General features: G+C 58.5%; 1 protein-coding gene across 1 annotated transcript; it reads left to right on the top strand.

The window, feature by feature from the left end:
* Window positions 1-1,674: 1,674 nt before the first annotated feature.
* Window positions 1,675-19,988, top strand: MMP11 (matrix metallopeptidase 11; the record flags this gene model as incomplete). The annotated part of the gene is made up of 8 exons (XM_082324714.1): window positions 1,675-1,794; window positions 10,802-11,052; window positions 12,380-12,523; window positions 13,558-13,691; window positions 16,637-16,884; window positions 17,101-17,314; window positions 18,692-18,949; window positions 19,855-19,988. 8 exons carry the CDS (start codon window positions 1,675-1,677, stop codon window positions 19,986-19,988), a joined length of 1,503 nt encoding a protein of 500 aa, XP_082180840.1.
* Between the last annotated feature and the right edge of the window lie 1,112 nt (window positions 19,989-21,100).

Genomic DNA, 21,100 nt, shown 5'->3' with positions numbered 1-21,100 from the left:
TGGCTGGGAAAGATTTGTAGTCCCAAACACACCGTGCACTTTCTTTTGTGTTAAGTGCCTTGGCAGGAGCCAGCAGTTCTCAGGCACGGTCCCATCTCTGCGAGGACCGTGTTTCCCAGAACACCCCCGTCAAAGGGCTCCCGTTATTAAGAAGAGCCAAACTGCCTGTCGCTGCCTCGCAGGCTGCTCCCACGCCTCTCCCTGCTTCCCCAGGGCACCAGCCGGCTCCACTGCCATGGGCTGGAGGCACCAAGCTCCCAGAGACACCAGCATTCAAAGAGAAGCACTAAAGAAAAGAGAGACAAAAGCAGGAAAGCGTTCCTCGTTGGGACCCAGCTGTCTGGCTCAGAGCAAGGCAAGAAAGTGGGATGTGCTCTGCGTTCCCGGGGCACAGCCAGAATAGCGGGAGAAGAGTAAATTCCACAGTGTAAAGTCTGAGCCCTGCGAACACCAGCTCCTCGCTTCCTCCCTTTTGCTTCTCCCCTCCCTCCCTCTCCCCTCTTGTAAGTAAGGCCTCGGGGACACACCGAAGGCTGCTCGGGCGCGGGGACATCTAGCCAGCAGCCCACTAGCTGAGCACGGCAGCACCTTCCAAGCACGGCCACGACCAGGCTCTTTCTTCTCACATCTGCTTGCCGTACCCAGTATTTACATCCTCCGTATGGTTCCCATAAAACAAAACATGAACAACTGATCACAGAGAAATAAACCAGTAATAGAGTCCGGGATGTCAGGAAGCCTTACCCACTCCCTGCACACCAGCCCAGGCAGCTGGAGATCAAAGTTTTCTTATTTGCATACATTTCTTGAAACAATTTGCAGCTAAACTCAGTCTGCTGAGGGGATGCTGACACAGTCCAGGACTTCTCTCACAGAAACAGGAACCAAGAAACCAGATCTGTGCACTGCTGCCTCCATCACCAGGTGGCTGAGCGGAGGGAGGCTTTGGCATCTCCAAAATGAGGGCTGTTCCCTTCCTCCCCCTTCCTCAGCATCCCGCAGAGGGAAAGCCTCCTTGCAAACGGTAGGTGAAGGGCTGGGCGCAGGCAGATGCCTTCGGCAGAGCTCTGCACCGGCAAAGCAGGGGTGCGGACACAGGGATCAGGGGACTGAGCGGTCTCGGTGGGCACTGAGGGTCTAAGAGTTTTAGTACCCCTAGGCAGGAGAGGTGGCAGACACCTTTAAACCCACCCGTGCAAAGCCATCCCGATCCAGATAGAAACCGGCTGCAGGACTGGAAGCATCGGCACCGGCCTTCGGCGACTCCAGCAGCTTCTCCCTCGCCCGCAGATGCAAAAAACCGGGCGGCGAGGGCAAAGTATCGCCCCCGGGGAGCAACGCGTGGCTCCGGGGACATCCGCAGCCCGATGCCGGGGGGGGAACCCGGTTGCACGGAGGCCGGGGACCGGGCAGGCGAGGGAGGGGGGTCCCGCCCGTCCCGCCCCGCTCCGCCCCCCCGCCGGGGGCGGCGGGGCGGAGCGGGGCGGGACGGGCGGGACGGGCGGGACCCCCCTCCCGCGATGCCGCCGAGCCGTGGCCCCCCGGCCCGTACAGCCGCTGCTCGGGGAGAACAAAAGGCAGGAGCGGGAGGAGGCGCGGGGAGGAGGGCAGGCGGCCCCGGGGGGGGATAAAAGGCCCAGCGGGGACCCCCCCATCGTACCCACGCTCTGCCCCATGTCCGATCCCGCTCCGCCGCCCGGCATGGCCCGTCCGCCGCTGCCCGCCGCCACCGCCTTGCTGGCCGCCGCCTTGCTGCACTGCGCGCCCGCCGCGCCCGCCCGCCGCCACAAGCCGGTGAGTCGGGGCCGCCCGCTGCCTCCGTCCCCCCGCAAGCCCCAGCCGCCCCTTGCCCCGGGGCAGCCCCGAGGGGAGCGGCCCCCCGCAGACCCTCCGCCCGCTCCGTCCCGGGATGCGCTGCCGGGGGTGGGCGGCCCGGGCACGGCGGCCCCTGCCCCGGCGGTGCCCCGCGGCGAGGCTCCCCCGTGTTACGGGAGCTTCCACGGGCGCGCTCCCCGCCGCGGAGCGAGCAAGGGAAAACCAAGGCCCGGGGCGAGGAGGGTTTACGGGAGGACACGGGAACCCCCCTTCCTTTAAAGGCAGCAGAGCGCTCGCTGCCCGCCGGTAACGGCCCTCGCATGCGGTGCTGGCGGCTCCCAGGAGCGTCACGGGGAGCGGAGAGGGGAGGGACGGCGAAAGGCGCAGGCGGAGGGGAGCAGCGGGGCTCGCTCTTCCCGCACATCCCCGCCGGGTCCCGCGGCCGGGAGCAGCCGGGGCCGCGCTGGCGGGGAGCGGCGGCGTGCGGGGCTTCGGGACGGAGAAGACGGAGTTCCTTGTGCTGGGAACCCGTGCGTGAGCAATTGCGTTATCATATACGCGCGCTTCGCTAGCGTGCCATAAAATAATGACAGAGCAAATGCCCAGTAGCAGCCCAAGGGGATTAGTTCAGGTTCCGTCGATGGTTTTATTATCAGCTCTGTCATCTGAGTACTTTCTAACTTGGCTGCTAAATATGCTCTGGGCTGGGACTTGGCACAGAGCAGCCTTGGCCCCCAAAGTGCTTGTATTATTCCAAACAAAATGTCACTGCGCTTGGCTCTGCTCTGCCTCCGAGGAAGGTGAGGCCAAGCACTCGGGCAGCGGCACTCTGCACCCCCGTTACGACACCGCTCCGCAGATTTCATCCCCATGTGAACACAGCACGTGGTGGGCTAGGAGGGACCTGCGTAAAGCTGGAGACGGCTGGTTCCTGCGGGGACGGTTCCTGCGGGGACGTTGGCTGGGCTGGCGGGTGCCCCGTGCTCTGCTGTATGTCTCACTCTGCCGTGTGCAAGCTGAGAAGCTGCCGCTCCTGGAGGGACCTGCACGGCCCCTGGTCCCGGTCTTGCTGCCAGCAAGGACCTGTGCAGGACCCCGGGGAAGGGAGAGCCACCCTGGGTTTCACACCGCCTGAACTTGGGTCCGGTCCAGCTGCGGCGTGCAATGTTCGTCTCCTTCTGCCGGTGCTCGCAGCTGCTGACTGACTGCAGAGGTTGCTGGGGTTCATCTGCCTTGGCCAGTGCCCCTTGAACGGGGGGGAATGCACCAAGCTGCTGGATGAGCACAGAGTTAATGCAGGGGTCCAGGTCTGCTCAGGGTCCCGGTCCATCTAATCCACCACCACACTCCTGAAGAGGATCCCCCCAGTTGGTAGTCTGCTGCCCAGAGATGTTTCCTTCCTCATCGCAGGCTAATGCGCTGCATCGTGAGTGCTAATACTTTCCTCTTGGCTGGAGTAACTCCAGGTGATGCTTCTACAGGTATGTTTTGTTCAGGAACATCTTGTGCTTGTGTGTTTGGCCAGCTATGTGCAGCTCGGGGTTTCAAAGCAGTGTATTTCACTCAGTCTTTGCAGAGATGGTGGCTGCATTGGTTTGGGGTTGGAAATGGAGAGATGATTTCCCATCCTTTCAAATAGCCGTTCTCTTATCCCAGATAGCTGCCCTTTTGGGTTCCTTATCTGGTGTCAAGGCTTCTGAAGGTCATTCTGGCACCTCTGAGGTAAAGCCAGCATCACGGTGGTTGTTCTCACATACGACGTAAGTAAGCTGACAGCAGTGCACCCCATTCCTCTCCCGGCTGGGGTACGCATGTCAGCGCGGAGCAGCTGAAGTGGGATTGCTGGGCTGACGGCAGCCCGTGCGTGCATTTGTGGCCTCAGCCCTTCTCTCACTTTCTCACTAGGGAGCTCTGCCATGCCATCGCACGCTCGCTTCTCTGGCTGCTTTGGGTCTCTGCACCAGAGATGCCTCCCTGTGTCCAACAGCAGCTGATTTCCTGCCTGGGCACCTTTTGCTGGTGGGGGATGAATGAGGAAGGAGCCGAGGGGCTGAGCTGGGAAGAGAGACCCCCACTCCTACAAGACAGAGGATGGTGACCTCCTCGAGCTGTGTCAGTAGATGGTGTGGGCAAGGACCGCGCTAGGCGCCGCAGGATGCTGCACCGTGACGATTCGGTGCTCCAGGAACAACTCACAGCAGCAGTAACCGCGGGGGGAGGGAACCAAGGGCTCAGATTAATTTTAAAGCCAGGGCAAGTTGCAGGAGGAGCTGTGTTCTTTGTAGCAAACCCTGTAGATCTCCTTCACTTTTACATTAGCACCTAAAGAAAGAAAGAGAAAACTGAGAGCAGAATACAAGCTGTGTCTGGTGTCCACTGTAAAACTTGAGAACAAAAGATCTGCAGTCCTCGGGGCAGTGCACACGCAGACACTGAATTCCTGCATTGCTTTCGGCTCCCCTGGGAAATCAAAGTCAGTCCATTTGCTGGGAAACTCTCTCTCCGTGGCAAAGTGGTGGGCACCCTCCCAGCTGCCAGCACGATCCCTCGGGAGCCGTATCCTGCAGCTCTCGCCCTGAAGCCGGCAGGCTCCCCCCTGGAAGCACGGTGCTGGGGGAGCCGGGGAGGCCGCCTGCCTCGCTCAGGGCTCAGGCAGCTCCCGCAGGAAGGGTTTGATTTGCACTGTTTGCTTCGGCTATTTAAATACCGCAGTGAGTGTTGGGGTAATTTTAGGCATGTTTATCCTCTGCTCTGGGAGAGACTCGAGACACATGTAAGCAGTTATTCTCCAGTGGGTTTGTTGTGCTTGTGCTTCCACATGCAACACACATGCACACCCTGCAGTGTGGCAAGACTTGGGGTGTGCAGCTGGCAGAGCGGACCGGGGAGGGACGAGAGAGCAGGGATGAGAGAAGCTTTTCGGGGAGGATCCCCCACTCCAGCTCACGCTGCACTTTACTTGCTTCCCCCACGTGTATCCTGCCCTGGCACCGTAACTTGGAGGGCTCGGCCGAGGAAGGGTGCACTCTGTAGGTCTCGTTTAAAAAAAGGATCTTCCGTGGAAAAATTGTCCTGCAGAGACTTTTCACACCAGAGGCGCTGTCAGCTCTTTCCTACTAATCCCGAATATGCAGACAGGTAAACGAAGGGTTCCTGGATATTCTTACAGTGGGGATGGCTCAGCCTGTAACATGAATGGAAGCACGGGTGAGTCTGCACATAGCTGTCCAGCAAAATGAAAAACAGAGCACTTCAGGGGTTCACTGAGGGCCACAGACATGTTTTTAGAGGTTCACTGAGATCCCGGTGCAGATGAGACCCACAAGGACGGACAGGTCCTCCTCTTAGTGGGATCTGGGCAGAAGAGAGACATCATCAGCTCACAAAAGTGGCTCTGTGAAAATTAGCAGAGGGGGAAAACCCCCCAGACATCTCCAGGAGGTTGGGCAGGGGCACAGTGCTTGTCTTGTGGGTTTGGAGATCCCTGAGGGCTCAACACCTCCCCGTGTCTCTGGAGAGGGCTGCGCTGTGCCAGGTGGCCGTATCCCGTGGGAGATGTCCTGGCTGTTGTCCTCGGGCTGGGCACCGATAGCTCATTGCTCACCTTAGCTTGGATGTAATCGCACAACGAACAAAACATCTCAACCCCCTTCCTCCTCTGCCTGGAGCGTGCCGCATCCTAGAGCAGTGGTTTCAAGGGGATTTCTAGGTCATCAGATCAAGGGCTCTTGAAACCTTTTGCTATCCCGGCATCCTGGGGCTTGTTTGCTTTGTGAGCACTCCTGTTTCTGGCAAACTGCTGCTTGGGTGACACCAGCAGCTTGGTTGTGGTGTTGTTGATGGACTAGACTCACAAACTGTCACGTAATTGAAGTGTCTGATAATAAAAATAGTCCTGCAGTGTTTATTCATTTGCTTTCTCTTGTTACATCAGAGCCTGGGTCTTCTCATTCTGTCTGTGGGCATAAACATTTGCAGTCCATAATGTTTCATGTTCCACGTTGCTTAGGAAAAATAAACATTTTCCTTTTTTCGTTGCCAACAACAACTACCACCAAATAATCCGGACACAAACCGTCGGGCCGCAGGAGGCAGTGCCTGACGGTGCCAGGGCGTGCGGGAGGTGAGCGGAGAGGAACCCCCAGCTGCGCGCGCGCGGCCAGGCACTGCGGCACCTCCTCTTCGGCCTCCTTTGGCCTCGGCCTTCGCGTTCCCTCTGCCTCGGTCTGCAGCGGGACCGGGCTGCAGCCCAGCATGGAGGAGCCATTCCTGTGGCAGAAGCGTTTTGTGTAAGCCAAGAATTCATAGTTAGAGGGGTTGGGAGACTCTGCCTTGTTCTGGGGGAGGTAGGATCAATAAATCTGGTGGCTTTGCCTAGGCATTGTTTCCACCGAGTTTCCACTGTTTCCACTAAGAGTGCCTCGATCAGGAGCACGCCTAGCTCAGGGTCCGACCAGACCACAAATGTAATCTGTTTCTGCCATGAAATTTTGGCTGCAGCATTAGCACCTTCCGAGGCCAGTCAGCTTCTGGGACACAACCTGGCCGGAGGGGAGCTGGCTCCAGTTTTACCACTAACCATCAGCTGTAGCTGCACTTTCAAATCCAACCCCTGCAAATCCATGCTGGACTGAGAGGCGGGCTGGCCAAAAAACCGGCAGTGGTATTCTGTGCATCAGGACAGCAGAGCTGATCTCAGGCAAGAGCATTGCTGCAGCCTGTTAAGGGGGTGCAGAGCCCCTGGGGGGCACAGCCACCCAACGGTGGACAGAAGTGGGGTGAGAGAACTGTCTGACACGAGAACTGCAGGAGAAAGCATCTCTGCTCTCCTTCCCCACGTGTTGAACTAAGGGCAGGAGTGCTCTGAGGTGCAGGCTCATCAGTGGGAGGAGGGTAATGCTACTAGCCAAAGAAGCAGCAAACACCAGGGCCTCGCCAAGCACTCTGAGTAACAGAGGGAGAAAGCAGGGAGAAATGGAAAAGCGGCAGCAGAAGGGACAGGGAGGTGGGGAGAAAACCCATCAGCTCACCCCCAGCAGAAGAGGAAACAGCCCCCGATGACAGGGGAAGCAGCCAGGAGTGATGGGATTCACGTTGCGACTTGTCCAGCCACTCCTGTCTGACGGGGAGGGGGTCTCTTTTCATGTCGGTGCTACAGGAGCAGGCAGGAGCCCAGGTAATTAGGTACGTGACAGAGGAGACAAGTTTAAGTTCAGGGCAGGCAGCAGAGGATGGACCCAGGCAGAGGAGAGCACTGGGTTTGCCAGTACCAGGCACTGGCCTCACTCTTGAGGTTTTTTATACGCAGCGTTGCTGATACGCCACTGTCGCCTTGCTGCTCCGGCTGCTTCTCCTCCCGGGAGGCTCTGGAGGGTGAGTGCTGCCCAACACAGTGAAGTTAAGGATGCGCCCGGCTCCTCGGGACGGCTGGGACGCTTCCTGGGAAGCTTGGCGGGTGTTCAGCTGGCCCCAGCAGACCCAGAAGCGATGGCCGTTGTATCGCAGCACTTGAGGGTTGATAAAGCTGCGAGGAACCGAGTGGGCAGTCTGTACCTCCGCTGTGGTTTCTGCTCTCCCGTGGGATCTGTCCTTTCCCTCCTGTTCGCTCTCAGCCTCTCGGTCACAAGGCTGCTAGGAAGAGACGCTTTCTTTGCGAGGAGCTGTGGCCCGCCTGCAGCACAGCCCTCTTTGCATGCAGCTTTGCTCCTCTGCTGTCCTCACTGCCCTTGGCCCTTGGTTTCACGCCTGGCAGCCTCTCTGCGCTCGTGTTGTGCAGACATTTTGCTGCTCAGTCTCTATTGCAAAGCCCTGGCCTCTTCCCGTGGCTAAAAGCTGTCTGTGCCCATGCAGAGCGGGCGCCCCAGCTGTGGGTTATACTGGGAAGGGCAGTGCAAGTGGCTGCACACAGCCTTAGCCAGAGGCTCAGATCTGGCCCTGCACTCAGCTGGTCTGAACGCCTGCCCTGGGTTGCAGGGACTTTGCTTTTGGTCTCCGGTAATCCTTTCCCCTCTGGTGGTGGGATGGGAGGAGTGGGGATGCCTTGACAGTTACCCAGCAGCCAGTGCCCCCCTCATCCTCTCTTCACAGGTCTGCACTAGCTTCAGCAGCAGCACAGCCCTGAGGAAACCCCTAACCTTGCACTTGTGGCATTATACCACGGCTCAGGAGAACTCAAAGCAGGATCTCCCCAAGAGAGTGTGGCTTCAGCGCTGGGTGGGAAGGTTGCAACCTTAAGCGAGAGGACACATTATCTAAGCCTTGGGAAGTGCCTGCAGCGAGGTGTGTCCAGCCAAGGAGGCCGAAATCTCCAGCCTGACGCGTCTCCCGAGCATTGTTTGGCAAGCGGTTTCTAACCGTCACGTTTCCCCTTGCCGGCTGCGCCTGCAGTGGCATTTTCCAGCCCTTTCCTGCCATGGTGCTAATGTCGGTGCAGTGACGACAGGCAGAGACTCGCTGTTTGTCCGGGGACACCCTGAGCGCTCGGGGCAGCAGGGCAGGTCTCGCCTCCTGCCTCCACCCAGAGCCATTCGCAGGGACACAGCGCAGATGGGAGCAGGGAAGGTCCTGCCTAAGGCAAGGTGGGGTTTGGATGGCTGGAAGCTGGGATTCATGCCAGTGGCCTTGAGTTAACCAAAGGGGAGAGAGAAAACCTACCTCTGGTCTGCGCCTGAACATGGGATCCCTTGGGGTGAGAAGGAAACAGGCAGTTCCTCCTCTGCCCCTGCTCAGAGGAGGGCAATAATCTCCCGTTTCTGCCAGTGCCCCCAGCCAGGAAGGCAACAACTGGCCTTCCTGGGAGACCAGGGGGATGTGCTTGGCATAGCCAAGACAAGAAAACAGGAGTGAGCCCATCTGGGTCAGCCTCAGCCCACTCACCTACCTGGGCAAGTCCTGCAGGTTTCCCAGTGCTCCCAGTTCCACAGCGAGGGCTCTCCCAAGGGTCCATCTCCTTTCCTCCCCATGTGCCCTGATGCTGCTGTCCTGCACCTCCTGGTCCTGGGAAACAACCAGACACATTAATCACCCCGTGTCCTCGGGCAGGAGGACCTGCCTCTGGTGGCAGTGGGTGCTCCTGAGCGCACCCAGGAGCAAGGAGCCAAGCGGCCCTCCAGGCTGGGCTTTGGTGACACGACTGCCGTTATGTGCTTGGCAGAGGGTCTCGTCGGGGCTGGGAGCAAGATGTTGGCCAGGACATGAACCTTATCAGCTCCTCCTGCCAGCTGTCCTTCGCAGGCGCTAGCTGCCAGCCCAGGCAGGGTGCCAGGCAGCTCTTAGAGAGCTCCTCTTAGAGAGACAGGTACCTCCGAGCTGGCGGGGCTCCAGCATTCAGCAGGAGCAGCCCGGTGCAGACTCCCCTGGGACAGGCCAGCCCGTACACCCTCCTTCCACCAAAGCACAGGATGGATCCTCGGTGCCGCGGCTGGTGGCTTGGGTAGGCTTCGCTGTGCAGGATGCAAAAGGCTTTCTCTCTGTGCACATGTTGACGGTGCGGTTCCCGTGGTGTGTGAAAGTGCACTGGGACACCGGGACTGGGTTGATGGTTTCTAAGGCAAAGGCTGGCGGGTGCCAAGCCACCAAGAGTGTCTGGATGGCTGGGGAGGACAAGCCAGCAGGCTGGAGTGGTGACAGACACATGAAGAGCCGAGCACCTAACCTGCACCTTGTGTGACCTCCCAGGCTCCTGTGTCCATCCGTGCATCACTCAGAGGCACGGGGCCATTACAGAGTCGGGAGCTCGGTAGCGGAATTAATGCCAAGGGCTTCACACTTCATTCCAGCCCGCATGAATGGGCTCATTGTAGGGAACAGAGCAGCGGCAGCACGCGGATTACACGGCATCATGGCAGCCCTGGCATCATGCCCGCCCGACCTTTGTGTCCCCGGCAGGGCAGCCAGGAGAGCTGGCCGGGAGGAAGGCAGCTCTTTGCAGGGGAAGGAAGGGGACCTCTAAACCCCAGGTCTTCACTCTGGAGCCCTGTCTGAGAAGAGATGCGTGACTGCTGCATCTCAGCTCCTCCTGCTGCTCAAACATCTTTACATTTGCCTGCACAGAATCAGGCAATTCTGCGTTTGGACCACTGGCTCGTGCAGCACGGTGACGCAGGGACCGAGCGCCTCTCACCCCACATGCCCCACAGCAGGCTGGGGGTTACGCTCGGGTCGTCTTTCATGGTGGCCCCATAGTCCTGCTCTCAGGTGGGAAACCAATGAAAGTCAGCTAATTAGCACTAATTAATGTTGCCAAGAGGAACCGTGCTTTTCCAACTAAGTGTGGGACAGCCCAGGTGATCTTATCCCCAAGCAGAGTCACAGGCGCAGTGAGGCAAGGGGGTACGGTCCTGTCCATCGCTCTGCAGAATCGGTCACCTCAGGCAGTGACAGGGGCTGCGGGGACGGTCACTGCGGCTCTCTGCCCCATGGGCCGGGCTCTAAGTCACCCCCCAGATCCGTGTGTCCTGCTGTCCCCCAGCCATGCTGAGAGCCTGCTCACCACGCCAGGACAGCAACGGGACATCGTGGGAGTGACAACGGGGAGCGCAACTGTGTGCTGGGGACTAAAGGCTTCCTCCCATTAATATCACCTCTACCCGGGGCCAGGAGGGACTAAAGGATGTGGGGCGAACGGGGAGAATTTAACTCCCTAGTGATTTGTTTCGAACTTGAAGGGTCTGGTTCTCATCCACAGTTTGCAAAAGCATTTCCTGCCGGCCGGCTGCCAAGGAAAAACGGACCAAAAATAGCCCAGTGCTTAGGAGGTGCCGTGGCATGGCACAGTGCCTCCCACGTGTGCCCTGGCCTGGCAGCAGCAGAGCCCGGGGAACGGAGGACATTTGTGGGGAGCAGTTGGTGCCCTAGCAGCGGGGGAACAGCCGCAGGCAGAGGTGGAACTCACCGCTGCAGGGCTGCTGTGGGGAGGCGTCCACCACTCTGCATCAGGACCTCTCTTCGCAGACACTGAAGCCGTGGCTTTGCTTTTCCCCTTTAGGACGTGTCTCGAAAGCATCACACCTGGAAGGAGCAGAGTCCTTGGCTGTCTTCCTTGGTGAACGCTGTGGGGACCGGGGTGCCCGCCAAGGGCTTCCCTGTGGGCGCGGATGAGCAGGTGGCACACTGGAACCCGCCCCGGTGCGGCGTGCCGGACCTCCCGGCGTCGCCGGATGGCCAGAATGGGCGGAACCGGCAGAAGCGGTTTGTCCTCTCCGGCGGACGCTGGGACAAGACTGATCTCACCTACAAGTAAGAGAGGCCCGAAACGGGAGTCAGGCTGGTTTGCTTCTCCCTCCCCAAAGCCCTCAGTCTGATGTGCCCTGGGGCGCGGCACGCTGCGACACGATCACGTAAGCTGGAGGGCAGCCCTAAAGCTGGGTACGGCCAGCTGGGGGGCAGGGGAGCCACGTGCTGAACCACCAGCAGGGCCGTACCCGGCACCTCCCCGTCCCCTGGCGCACACAGCCGCCCACCCGCCCTGCCCAAACGCATCCCGCACAGCCGCTGCGTCACCCCTCCCTTGGTCAGTTCCGCACAGCCGCTGCGTCACCCCTCGGTCAGTCCCGCACAGCCGCTGCGTCACCCCTCGGTCAGTCCCACATCAACGCCCCCGTGCGCATACGCTCGCTTCCCTACATCGAACCCCGACACACGCCCAGCCGAGCCTCTACCACCAGCCCTCTCCTGCTGTGCCTTTGCTCTCCCCAGCCACCCCGCTGCGGGCTCACTTCACAGTTTATTTTAAAAAGACCTTTTTATTCAGCTGTTATTGATGTTCCCGTAAACACGACTTCAGTGTAAAGTTTTGCCCAAGTCACCCCACACGTCCTCAGTTGTGAATCTGCTCAACAGGCTTGCGGGAGGGCTGCGCTGCCTCCCGAGGTGCCCACAGGGGCACGAGTGGAGAGGTGAGCACACTCGTATGGACTTTGACAGCACGTAAATCATCTTTTGTTTAATTAAGTGCAGGAGACAGTTCCTCATCGTGTTAGGAGGCGATAGATAACAGAAAGGCTTCTTCCTTTTTTTTTTTGGTCAACGGTGTTAAAGAAAGAAACACAGCAGAGGTGAACACACACCAACACTGTTAATGGAAGCGAAAGCAAGCTTCCCCTGTGGCAGACCTTACCGTCTGCCTATGTTAGAGGAGGGCAGAGGAGGCAGCGGCTGCTCCGAGCGAGCCCGGGTTTCCAGGGCTCCAAAAAATGCAGAGGTTGAGGAGGAGAAATCACATCACACCACTCCCAGGCACCTCTGTGGGGCTGGACTCACGGGGGACAGGCCTGGGAAACGCTGCATCGCTTCGCTCCAGGAAAACACAGATCTGCAAAGCTCTCCGGCGAGCTCACCTCTGGGCCCGCCAGCCAGGGGGTGTCAACACTGATGGGATTTATCTGCTGCACATGTTGCTTGGAAGAGGGTGCCGGAGCAGTGCTTGTACGGATCGGAGTTGTTCCGGTGCTGCGAGAGGGTGGCGGCCCCAGCGACGCTGATCCTACAGCTAGTGTCTTCGTGACAGCAGTGGCCGTGGGACAGCGGCTGATGCTCTCCTCATCCAGTGTCTGTTGCTTTTCAGAATTATCAGGTTCCCATGGCAACTTGTAAAAGCTAAAGTGAGAAGGACCATCGAGGAAGCTTTGAAAGTCTGGAGCGACGTGACGCCGCTGACCTTCACCGAGGTGCAGGAGGGCCGGGCTGACATCGTCATCGATTTCACAAGGTGGGCACAGTGGGCAGCAGCACCCTGCTCCCAGGCAGCAGCGGCTTTGCAGGCAAGACTCCAAGCCTCTAACCAGAGCAGAGAGCTGCCAGCACACAACTTAGGCACTTCAGTTAATAATGAGTTAATTAAGCTCATATTTCTGCTTTCAGACACCAGGATTTTTTTGGTTTTGGGTTTTTGGGTTTTTTTTGTCAGTTGTGGGCTGCTTGGTGTAAGCGCAGCTGTTCTGTGCTGGCTGTGCACAGTACCGTTACTGATCGGTCATTAATTTTCCTGGTACATTTACGTTTCTCTGCCCACAGGCTGTTTTCCTAAGCGTTTGTTTTGACTTTCCATCTTCAGGTCCTCCATCCTGTCCCTTGACTGAACGACGTAACTGTCTGCCCAAAGACAAATATAGTTTCTTGGTTAAATGAATCTTGGCTCCCGGCCTGAAATTCACTTTTGGCAAAATACGCACGGGGGCAAAGACTTCCCTCCGCTGCGTGTTTGCACAAAACTAATAAAGGCAGCGGAGACCATCCAAGCAGTGATACGACGTACACGCTGCGTGCTTGCCCGGGCCTCCCTCAGCTCTCTCGAGCGGCCACATCTCCCACGGGTTCCCTTCGCCAGTCAACAGCGGGCTCGGCTTGAGCGAGGGCCTGAGGGTTTGGCTGCGTTCGGGGCCGGCTGCCCCGCTGCGTCCCCCTGCCACTCAGCTATGTCAACTTAGTCTTGGCTCAAGCAGTCACCTCCTTAATTCTTTAGGCTCCATGGTCAGCTTTGGGCTGGAAGCTGAACAGGGGGAGGAGAGAAACATCCCTGAGAAAGCATATGAACTCCCCAGGGCTTGGTGTGACCAAGCTCTGCTTCCTCGGTGCCCCGATGCAGAACCGAGTTTGTGGCAATACGAAGGGCCCAAAATGATTGATCCGGACTGGTGGGATGAAGTTGGGATGGGAGCGAGAGCTCCCCACCTTTGGCCATATGATGCTGCTCACCGGAGGTGCACGGCCGTTTGTCTGAGGTGCAATGTGTCTTCCCTGCAGGTACTGGCATGGAGATAACTTGCCTTTCGACGGGCCCGGGGGCATCCTGGCACACGCGTTCTTCCCCAAGACACACCGGGAGGGAGACGTCCATTTTGACTATGACGAGACCTGGACGATTGGGAACAACCTGGGTACGGTACCGTTTCAGGGGGAGCTGTGGACGCTCCAGGATGCTTATCAGGGCACTTGGAAATGATTCAGTTGTGGTGTGAACACGGACCCTGTAAAAATGAGAGGCAGCAATCTTTTTTGTGGTGTGCATTGTCACCTCCTACCACTCGCAACCCTACCAGCTGTATTCAGGTCTTTTCTTGTCACCCTTCAGCCGCAGCAAAGCCTGTGTCCAGCACCAGGGCCCTGGGCTCCCAGTGGGCTCCCCCTCTGGGGGGGGAGCAAGAGGGACACATCCGAGAGACAGCTCCTCTGCCCAGCCACGCGCCCTGCCACTTGGGAATTGCACCCAGCGTTGGCAGGAGCCCTTAGAAATAAAGCAGGGAAGGGATGAAGGAAAACCGAGGCTCAAGCACCGGCTGACACAGTTGTCTTCCAAAGGACAGCCTCAGCCCCCGTCCCTGCACACACTGTTCACCGCCTGCCTGCAAAGTATTTTCCCTTTGAACAAGTCCATAAAGGGAAACCACCCAGGCTCCAGCTCTGCCCCTGTGGCCTGGGAATGCTCTGATCGTAAACACCACCACATTGAGTCAAGACTCTTGTTTTTCTCCTTTTTTTTTTTTTTTTTTTTTTCTTTCTAATAATAGATCCAAGCTGGTAGCTTTCTGCTTGGGCACTCAGGGTCTGGTGTCACAGTATCTCATGAGATACTGCAGTACCGCCTGGGACCTTCTCAATCACTGCCCAAAGCATCAGTTTCTGCAAGAGCCACCAAAATTACCCCAGGTCAGCCTCTCCTCCTCCTTCCCACTTTATCTACAGGGACAAAGACACAACCACAAGCCCAAGTTAAACCCCTGCCTCTCTGGGATTTCCCAAACATTTTGTGCATGTTGCAGGGCTCAGATGGGCTCCCCCAGCATCCACTTTATCGCCAGCTGTACGCCAACGTGAGTCTCTGCGTGGGGCACAGGACTGCTGTGTCTCCGACCCTGTTCATGCCGACCCAAAACAAGGACCACAGAGCACCAGATCTTTCTGCAGAAGCGTTTCTGCTCCTTAGGGAAGGGTGGGCTCTGCTCTTTTTTCACCCTCTATTGGGGCTGCCTGTGTTGTTGAAGAATTTCCTACGTTCTCCCACAAAGACAGTGTTGGAGGCAAACCAGAAACTGAAAATGGATGCCAGTTCCCATCAGAATCCAGCCCTATTCCATGGTCCTTCCCCCCCCACGTCTTCCATAAATAAATGTTGTAAAAGCTCTTTGCAGCTAATTGCCATTTAATATACTGACAAGAGCTTTACGATATAAACATGGATAAATCCTTATCTCAGCTCTCAGTGAGACGGGGAAATCCTTAGCCTCGTTTCACAGACGGGAGAGCAGAAGTACGAGGAGGGCTACGGCTACGGCGTGCCCTGGGGTCCCCCAGCGCCGTGCAGGCAGCCGGGCTCCACGTGCAGGACCTTCTGCGAGGGGCACGGGGATGCTCCCCAGCACAGCTCCTTCGGGCGTGCCGTTGTTCACCTCCCCCAGAGAATCTGACGACGGCAGAGCCGATCTGCCAACACTGGAAAGCATCGAGTGAAGAGCCTGCCAAACTAAACACAAGTGTCTGAAAGTTTGTAATAAATCACTGATATGGAAATCCCGCTTTCTCAGCTGACCTAGATGTGTCGATTTAATTGGGTCGGTGCTGTGCAAATTCATGGCTTCAACGTAAAGCTGACCAGCGGAGGAAGACAGGGGCTCACCTTCCCTCCACCCTTCCCAGGCGTTCCTCCCAGCTGCATCCCCTGTCCCGTCCCGTCCCGTCCCAGTGCCGAGAAGTGGCCGGCTCCCCAGAGCCAGCAGGGAAATCCTGCTCGGAGCAGCGAGGCTGGCTGACTCACAGCCCTGCCTTCCTCATCGCTTGGGCTGCGGCTCGGAGGATTTCTGGCTGAAGGCAAGTGAATGAATACGCTGGGACTTGCCAACAAACAGCCCCGCTCACAAGTTTCACTGCTTAATATGCCTCTCTCCCAGCTTCCCCTGAAATTTATCAACTTCAAAAAGGATCCACTGGAAGCTAAACAACACCTGCCAAATGACACATTTTTGCATACTGAAATCCACTTTCCCCCCTCTCCTTTTCTAGACGCTCCAAGGTCGTGTATTCCTAAAACATCATCTCCCATAAATCTACTTGGGTCTGGTGAAGAAGGCCCAGGCCTTGACACTGGATATATTTTTATGGATTTATTTCTAAATGTCACCTTCTTGCTACAGTCCACACACGAGCAATAAATGAGTTCCCTCTGCTGTCTGTGTGACAACGGCCATTAGCAAGTGTTAATCCTCACGGATGCAGGCATCTTCCACGGTGGACCTGATCTGAACGGGACCTGTACGCTGGCGCCAACAGCCGCTGCAAGGCTGGGTGGGCAAAAACCAACCTCACCGCCCCGACACCTACTTCTGTGGGCCAGACTTCTTTCTCCGTGCAAATTTCTTCTATCCAAAAGCACACGGAAAACCCTTTTCTTCCTCATAGCTGATGGGGTACGGAAGCCCCTGGCGACAGAATTACAAATTCCCAACATGCCCAGGCTAGTACCTGCGTTTATGAATTCACTCGCAGTGCTCCAGGGAAACCCTGGGAACAACAACCTGCGAGCGCCGTAGTCGAGGCAGATGTCTCTCTCTGCGCGTTAGGCTCCCACAACACACCTCGGTGCATCGTCAGTGGCTGTAATTGGTAGAAGTGAGCCTAGGAGGCAGGCGTCCCTCACACAAGCAGGCAAAGTGGTTGAGTCGCCATCCCTGGAGGTATTTAAGACAGGTAGATGTGGTGCTTAGGGACATGGTTTAGTGGTGGACTTGGCAGTGCTGGGTTAACAGTTGGACTTGATGATCTTAAAGGACTTTTCCAACCTAAATGATTCTACGATTCTACAAGCATCTCCCATCTTTTCCCTTTGCAGGCACTGACCTCCTCCAAGTGGCTGCTCATGAGTTTGGCCACGTCCTGGGCCTGCAGCACACGGCTGTCTCCAAGTCGCTGATGTCTCCTTTCTACATCTTCCGCTACCCGCTAAGCCTGAGCGAGGATGACAAGCAAGGTATCCAGTACCTCTACGGGAAACCCAAACTGCATCCCGAGCCAACCCCAACGCAGCCCGCAGAGCTGCCCCAGCCAGACCTGGAGACAAACGAGATCACCAATGTGGAGGTGAGTGAACAGCGTGTCTGCGTCCTCCCCTGACGCCGCAGCGTGCCCCCAGCTGCTGGGACTGTCCCAGACGTGGGGAGGGGATCTCGGGGCAGCTCGTGCCCGGCCAAAGCTGCCTGAAAGCAGGACAGCTGCCTGGGCACAGGGGCTTCCCTCCGCTGAACCCGGCGGGGCGAGGGGGCTCCCGCCAGCGCCTGACCGGCCCTGCCTTGGCAGCCTGTGCAGCCCGACGCCTGCGACACAGCTTTCGACGCCGCGTCCACCATTCGAGGGGAGCTGTTCTTCTTCAAGTCTCGCTACGTGTGGCGGCTCCGAGCTGGAAAGCTGCAGGACGGCTACCCAGCTCTGGCCTCCCGCCACTGGCAGGGGATCCCCAGCTCTGTTGATGCCACCTTCGAGGACCCTCTGGGCAATATCTGGTTTTTCCAAGGTAAGAGCTGGCCTGGGATCAGACGGCTCGGAAATGCATCTCCTTTACTGAGGGGTATTCAGGACCCAACAAGTTCCTGGGAGGATAAACCTCCTGGGCATCCTCAGCAATCCAGTGATCCTTGCTATTTGTTTCCTTCTCTGTTTAGTTTAAACTTTTTAGCAGATATTGAGGGGGGAAGAGAGAAGGAGGGGTCACCTTTATTTTAGACAGAGCCAAGATATCCCCTCCTCTGGAACACAAACGTTTGTTTTGAGCCTCTGCCCTGGCAATGCTGCTGGCAGCCGAGGAGGAAGGAACCACTCGCTCCATCCCCCAGCTGTCCCGGGGAGCCCTGTGCCACAAGAGAGCCCCAGACGCTTCCCCAGGTTGTGAAACTCCTGAGCCTGTGCCCCCGAGGCCGTGCTCAGGGGACGGACGGCATCTTCTCTGCTCCTCAGAGACCTGAATGCAGAGCTGCTGTAGCACCCCCAGACGGAAGGAGCCCACAGGGAGCCTGGGTGCAGAGCCAGGCAACCTCCTGCCACCACGGGGGTTAAAAACCAACCAGCCACGGGGGGCCAAACCTCCTCCTGGCCGCCTCTGGAGTTCTAGACCAGCAACAACCCCCGTTTCAGCTGCACTGTTTTTTTAATGCTCTTTCCAAGTGTAAATTTAATAGTGGGGATGCAGAATGACGTAGGTACCCAGCTGCCCTGGGTGTGCATGCCCCGTCTGCACACCGTGAAACCGAGTACCAGAAAGCACGCCGCGCGGCTCTGCAGGCAGCGTTCCTGCATCAACAGATTACTTAGCACCTGACCTGCACACAAGGACTTACAGTGCTAAAATTGGCAGGCTCTGACCACGAGTTAAAATGAGATAAGGGGAAAGTATTACATGCCGTAGGCTAATTACAGAGATTCCCATTTTAATCTAATCTGGAAATATGCTCCCAGCCTCTATTTCAGCTTGGCAGCTTCTTCCTGGTTTCTGCAGCTTGCTCCTTCACAGCCGCATGCCCCCTTTACGCCTGTGCATGCCCACATACGTTCTCCAAGCACCGAGTTTGCAGGGCAGAGGCTGGTCCCTCCAGCCAAGTCTTTTATTATAACTTCCACAAACAGAGAAAAGACAGCTGCTAAAACGGTCGCCCTCGCCCCACCACTGACACCCTCCAGGCTGGACTGAGGTGGGAAGCCAGCTCCTTGTGCTGCTGGCACTTGGGGCGCCCGTCAGTGACGGCGGCCGTGACGCTGGTGGGGCTTCTGCCTCTCGGCCACGGCGTTCCCTGGGAGCTCCGCCAAGGCACCGGCTCCAGTTGTGCGGTTCACTGCCGAATTACCAGACACCAAAGAGCTTCTGAACCCTTGTCTCCCTCTTCTGTCTCCTCGCCAGATTCTCAGTACTGGATTTACGATGGCGAGAGACGGGTATCTGGTCCCACCCCGATTGCGGAGCTGGGCCTCCCTGCATCCCCTGTGCAGGCAGCTCTGGTGTGGGGGGCTGAGAAGAACAAGATCTACATCTTCAGTGGAGGCAACTACTGGCGCTTCAACCCTCACACCCGCCAGGTGGACAACATCTACCCCCGGACCATGGCCGACTGGCGCGGCGTCCCTCAGGAGATCGACGCGGCTTTTCAGGATGAGTTGGGTCAGTGCAGCGGGGACGTGGCCTGCTCTGGGGTGGGCGCTCAGGCTGACACCACTGCCCAGCTGGAAGAACTGGGCAGATGCAGACATTTGGTAGTAGCGGATGCTTTCCAGCCACAGCACGTGCCATATAGCAGAGAGAGAGAGAGGCGGCTCCCTCCAGTGGGTAGGGAACTGAGGCTTCTCCCATAAAGGTGAGAAGTTTTGTCATTATTAATTGCAACGATCAACAGTTAAGTGCTTGATAGAGGGAATTCACACTTCTGACCAAGAAATGGTCACAGAGTCCTACCCAGCTGCTACTGCTCCTGACAAAGAAAGTGATGAGAAAACAGCAGAAGCACAGCCCACGCTTCAGCCCAGGCAGCTGTGCTGAGTGACCAGGCTGCTTTCGGCATCGCCCGTCCTCCCAGAGGTGCCCCGTGCTAAAGAGAGCATGGCAGCGCCACAGAAACGCCGAGGACAGCAGGGCGCTGGGGATGGCAGGCGCGGTGGCTGCCTCTCGCCTCCCAAAGGATGCAGGAGAACGGCTCCCCACTGCTTCCAGAGCCTAAATCCCAGAGCAGCTTCCCCGCAGTAGCAGATGCTCTGCAGCATCTTCACCAGCTCCCTGTCGCAGGCCCTGTTCTGGTCCTCTGCCCTCCCAGGGCCGGGCCACTACCTGGGTACAGCATATTTAAAACCACCAGGAATGTAAAATGAAATCCTGCTTACTCTCCCGTCAAACTGAAACAGCATAAGCTGCAAACGGGGGTTCAAGTGAAACGAATCTAGCAGCATCTCCTGCCTCTTCCAGGCTCTCTTTCGGTACCGCACAGGCTGCGGCGTCAACAAGACAAAACGCTAGGAAGGAGCTCCGAGCTGTGCCAGCCCCGTCTCTCCTAACCCCTCCTCTCTCGCCCACAGGTTTCGCCTATTTCCTGAGAGGCCGAGATTACTGGAAGTTCGATCCAGTCCAGGTGAAAGTGCTGGAGGGCTACCCACGCCCGGTCAGCCAGGACTTCTTCAGCTGTACTCCTTCCTCCAACTCCTTCCGATGAGGGGGTGCTCGTGTCCTCCGCGCTCCCCTTTCGTCACCCTGACTCCAGCAGCCACGCAGAGGGCTCCCGCGGCCGTTCCCGGCTTCCTTCCAGGCTCAGCATCTGACACAACACGTGCCTGTCGCAACAAGTGACAAAGTTGCTCCTCTCAAGTTCCAGCAGCCCCAGCTTCAGTTGCTATCAATATAAAAGCATCTGCCGTGTTCTCTGCAGGCAAGAGCAGCCGCTAAACCCTTAATGTGGCCACGCTCTTCCAGCAATAGCATCCCAAAAGCCTTCAAGCCAGCCTGGACCAGGATCACGCTCTCCTGGTTAACCCGGACCCCCCCACGTAGAACCGATCTGACGGCGTTGCCCATGTCTACGTAGCTCACAGCAGCAGCGCGCTGCTGCTCCAGACCTTGGCCTGGGAGGAGGAGGGCTCCCGCGGGGACGCTCCCGCAGCCTCAGCCGGGGGCTCCGAGGACGCGGGCTGCCCGCGGAGGGGCGCGGACGTGCGGGGGCTGCCGGGGTGACGGCGCCGGGGCCGCGGCGGTGACCCCGGGGCGCTGCCACAGCCCCGCTCCCGGTTTCCCGCTGTGTCCCGAGCGCCCGCCGGGACTGCATACGGCTCCGTGCACAGACAACGGGCCCCCTCCCCCGCGGTGCTGGGCGCCGGTGCTGGCCGCTGCCCCGCCGCTCCCCGTGCCCGCACCGAGCCGGTTCCCCGTCCCGGGGTGCCCATGACCGCACTGCTCGGTGCCGCCCCGCTGCTCCCGGTCCGCCCGGCCGCCAGCCCCGCCCCAGCGCCCCCCGCCTCGCCGCACGGCCCGGTGCCGGACACCCGAGGGGCTGCGGGCGGCTTCCTCCCGTCCCACCCGCCCGCGCCCCGCGCCGTTCCGCACCCCGGGTGCCCGCCTGGAGACACCCCAGCGGGCTGCTGCGGGCGCGGGGGGCGACCGGGACGGGGCGACCGTCCCCCGGGGCCTCGGTGCCGGCCCCGCCCCGCGCTCAGCCGTTACCGTTGGTAGCGCGCGGTCCGCACCCGCGCGGCCCCGCCCCCCCCGCCTTTATGTGCGGCCCCGCCTCGCCCCGCCCCTGCGCGCGGGCAGGCCCCGCCCCGTCGGGGCGGG

Source organism: Platalea leucorodia, assembly GCF_965183815.1.
Source record: "Platalea leucorodia genome assembly, chromosome: 12".
Classification (NCBI taxonomy): domain Eukaryota; kingdom Metazoa; phylum Chordata; class Aves; order Pelecaniformes; family Threskiornithidae; genus Platalea; species Platalea leucorodia.
The sequence above is the reverse complement of the archived record's forward strand: the minus strand, read 5'-3'. Positions and strand labels throughout refer to the sequence as shown.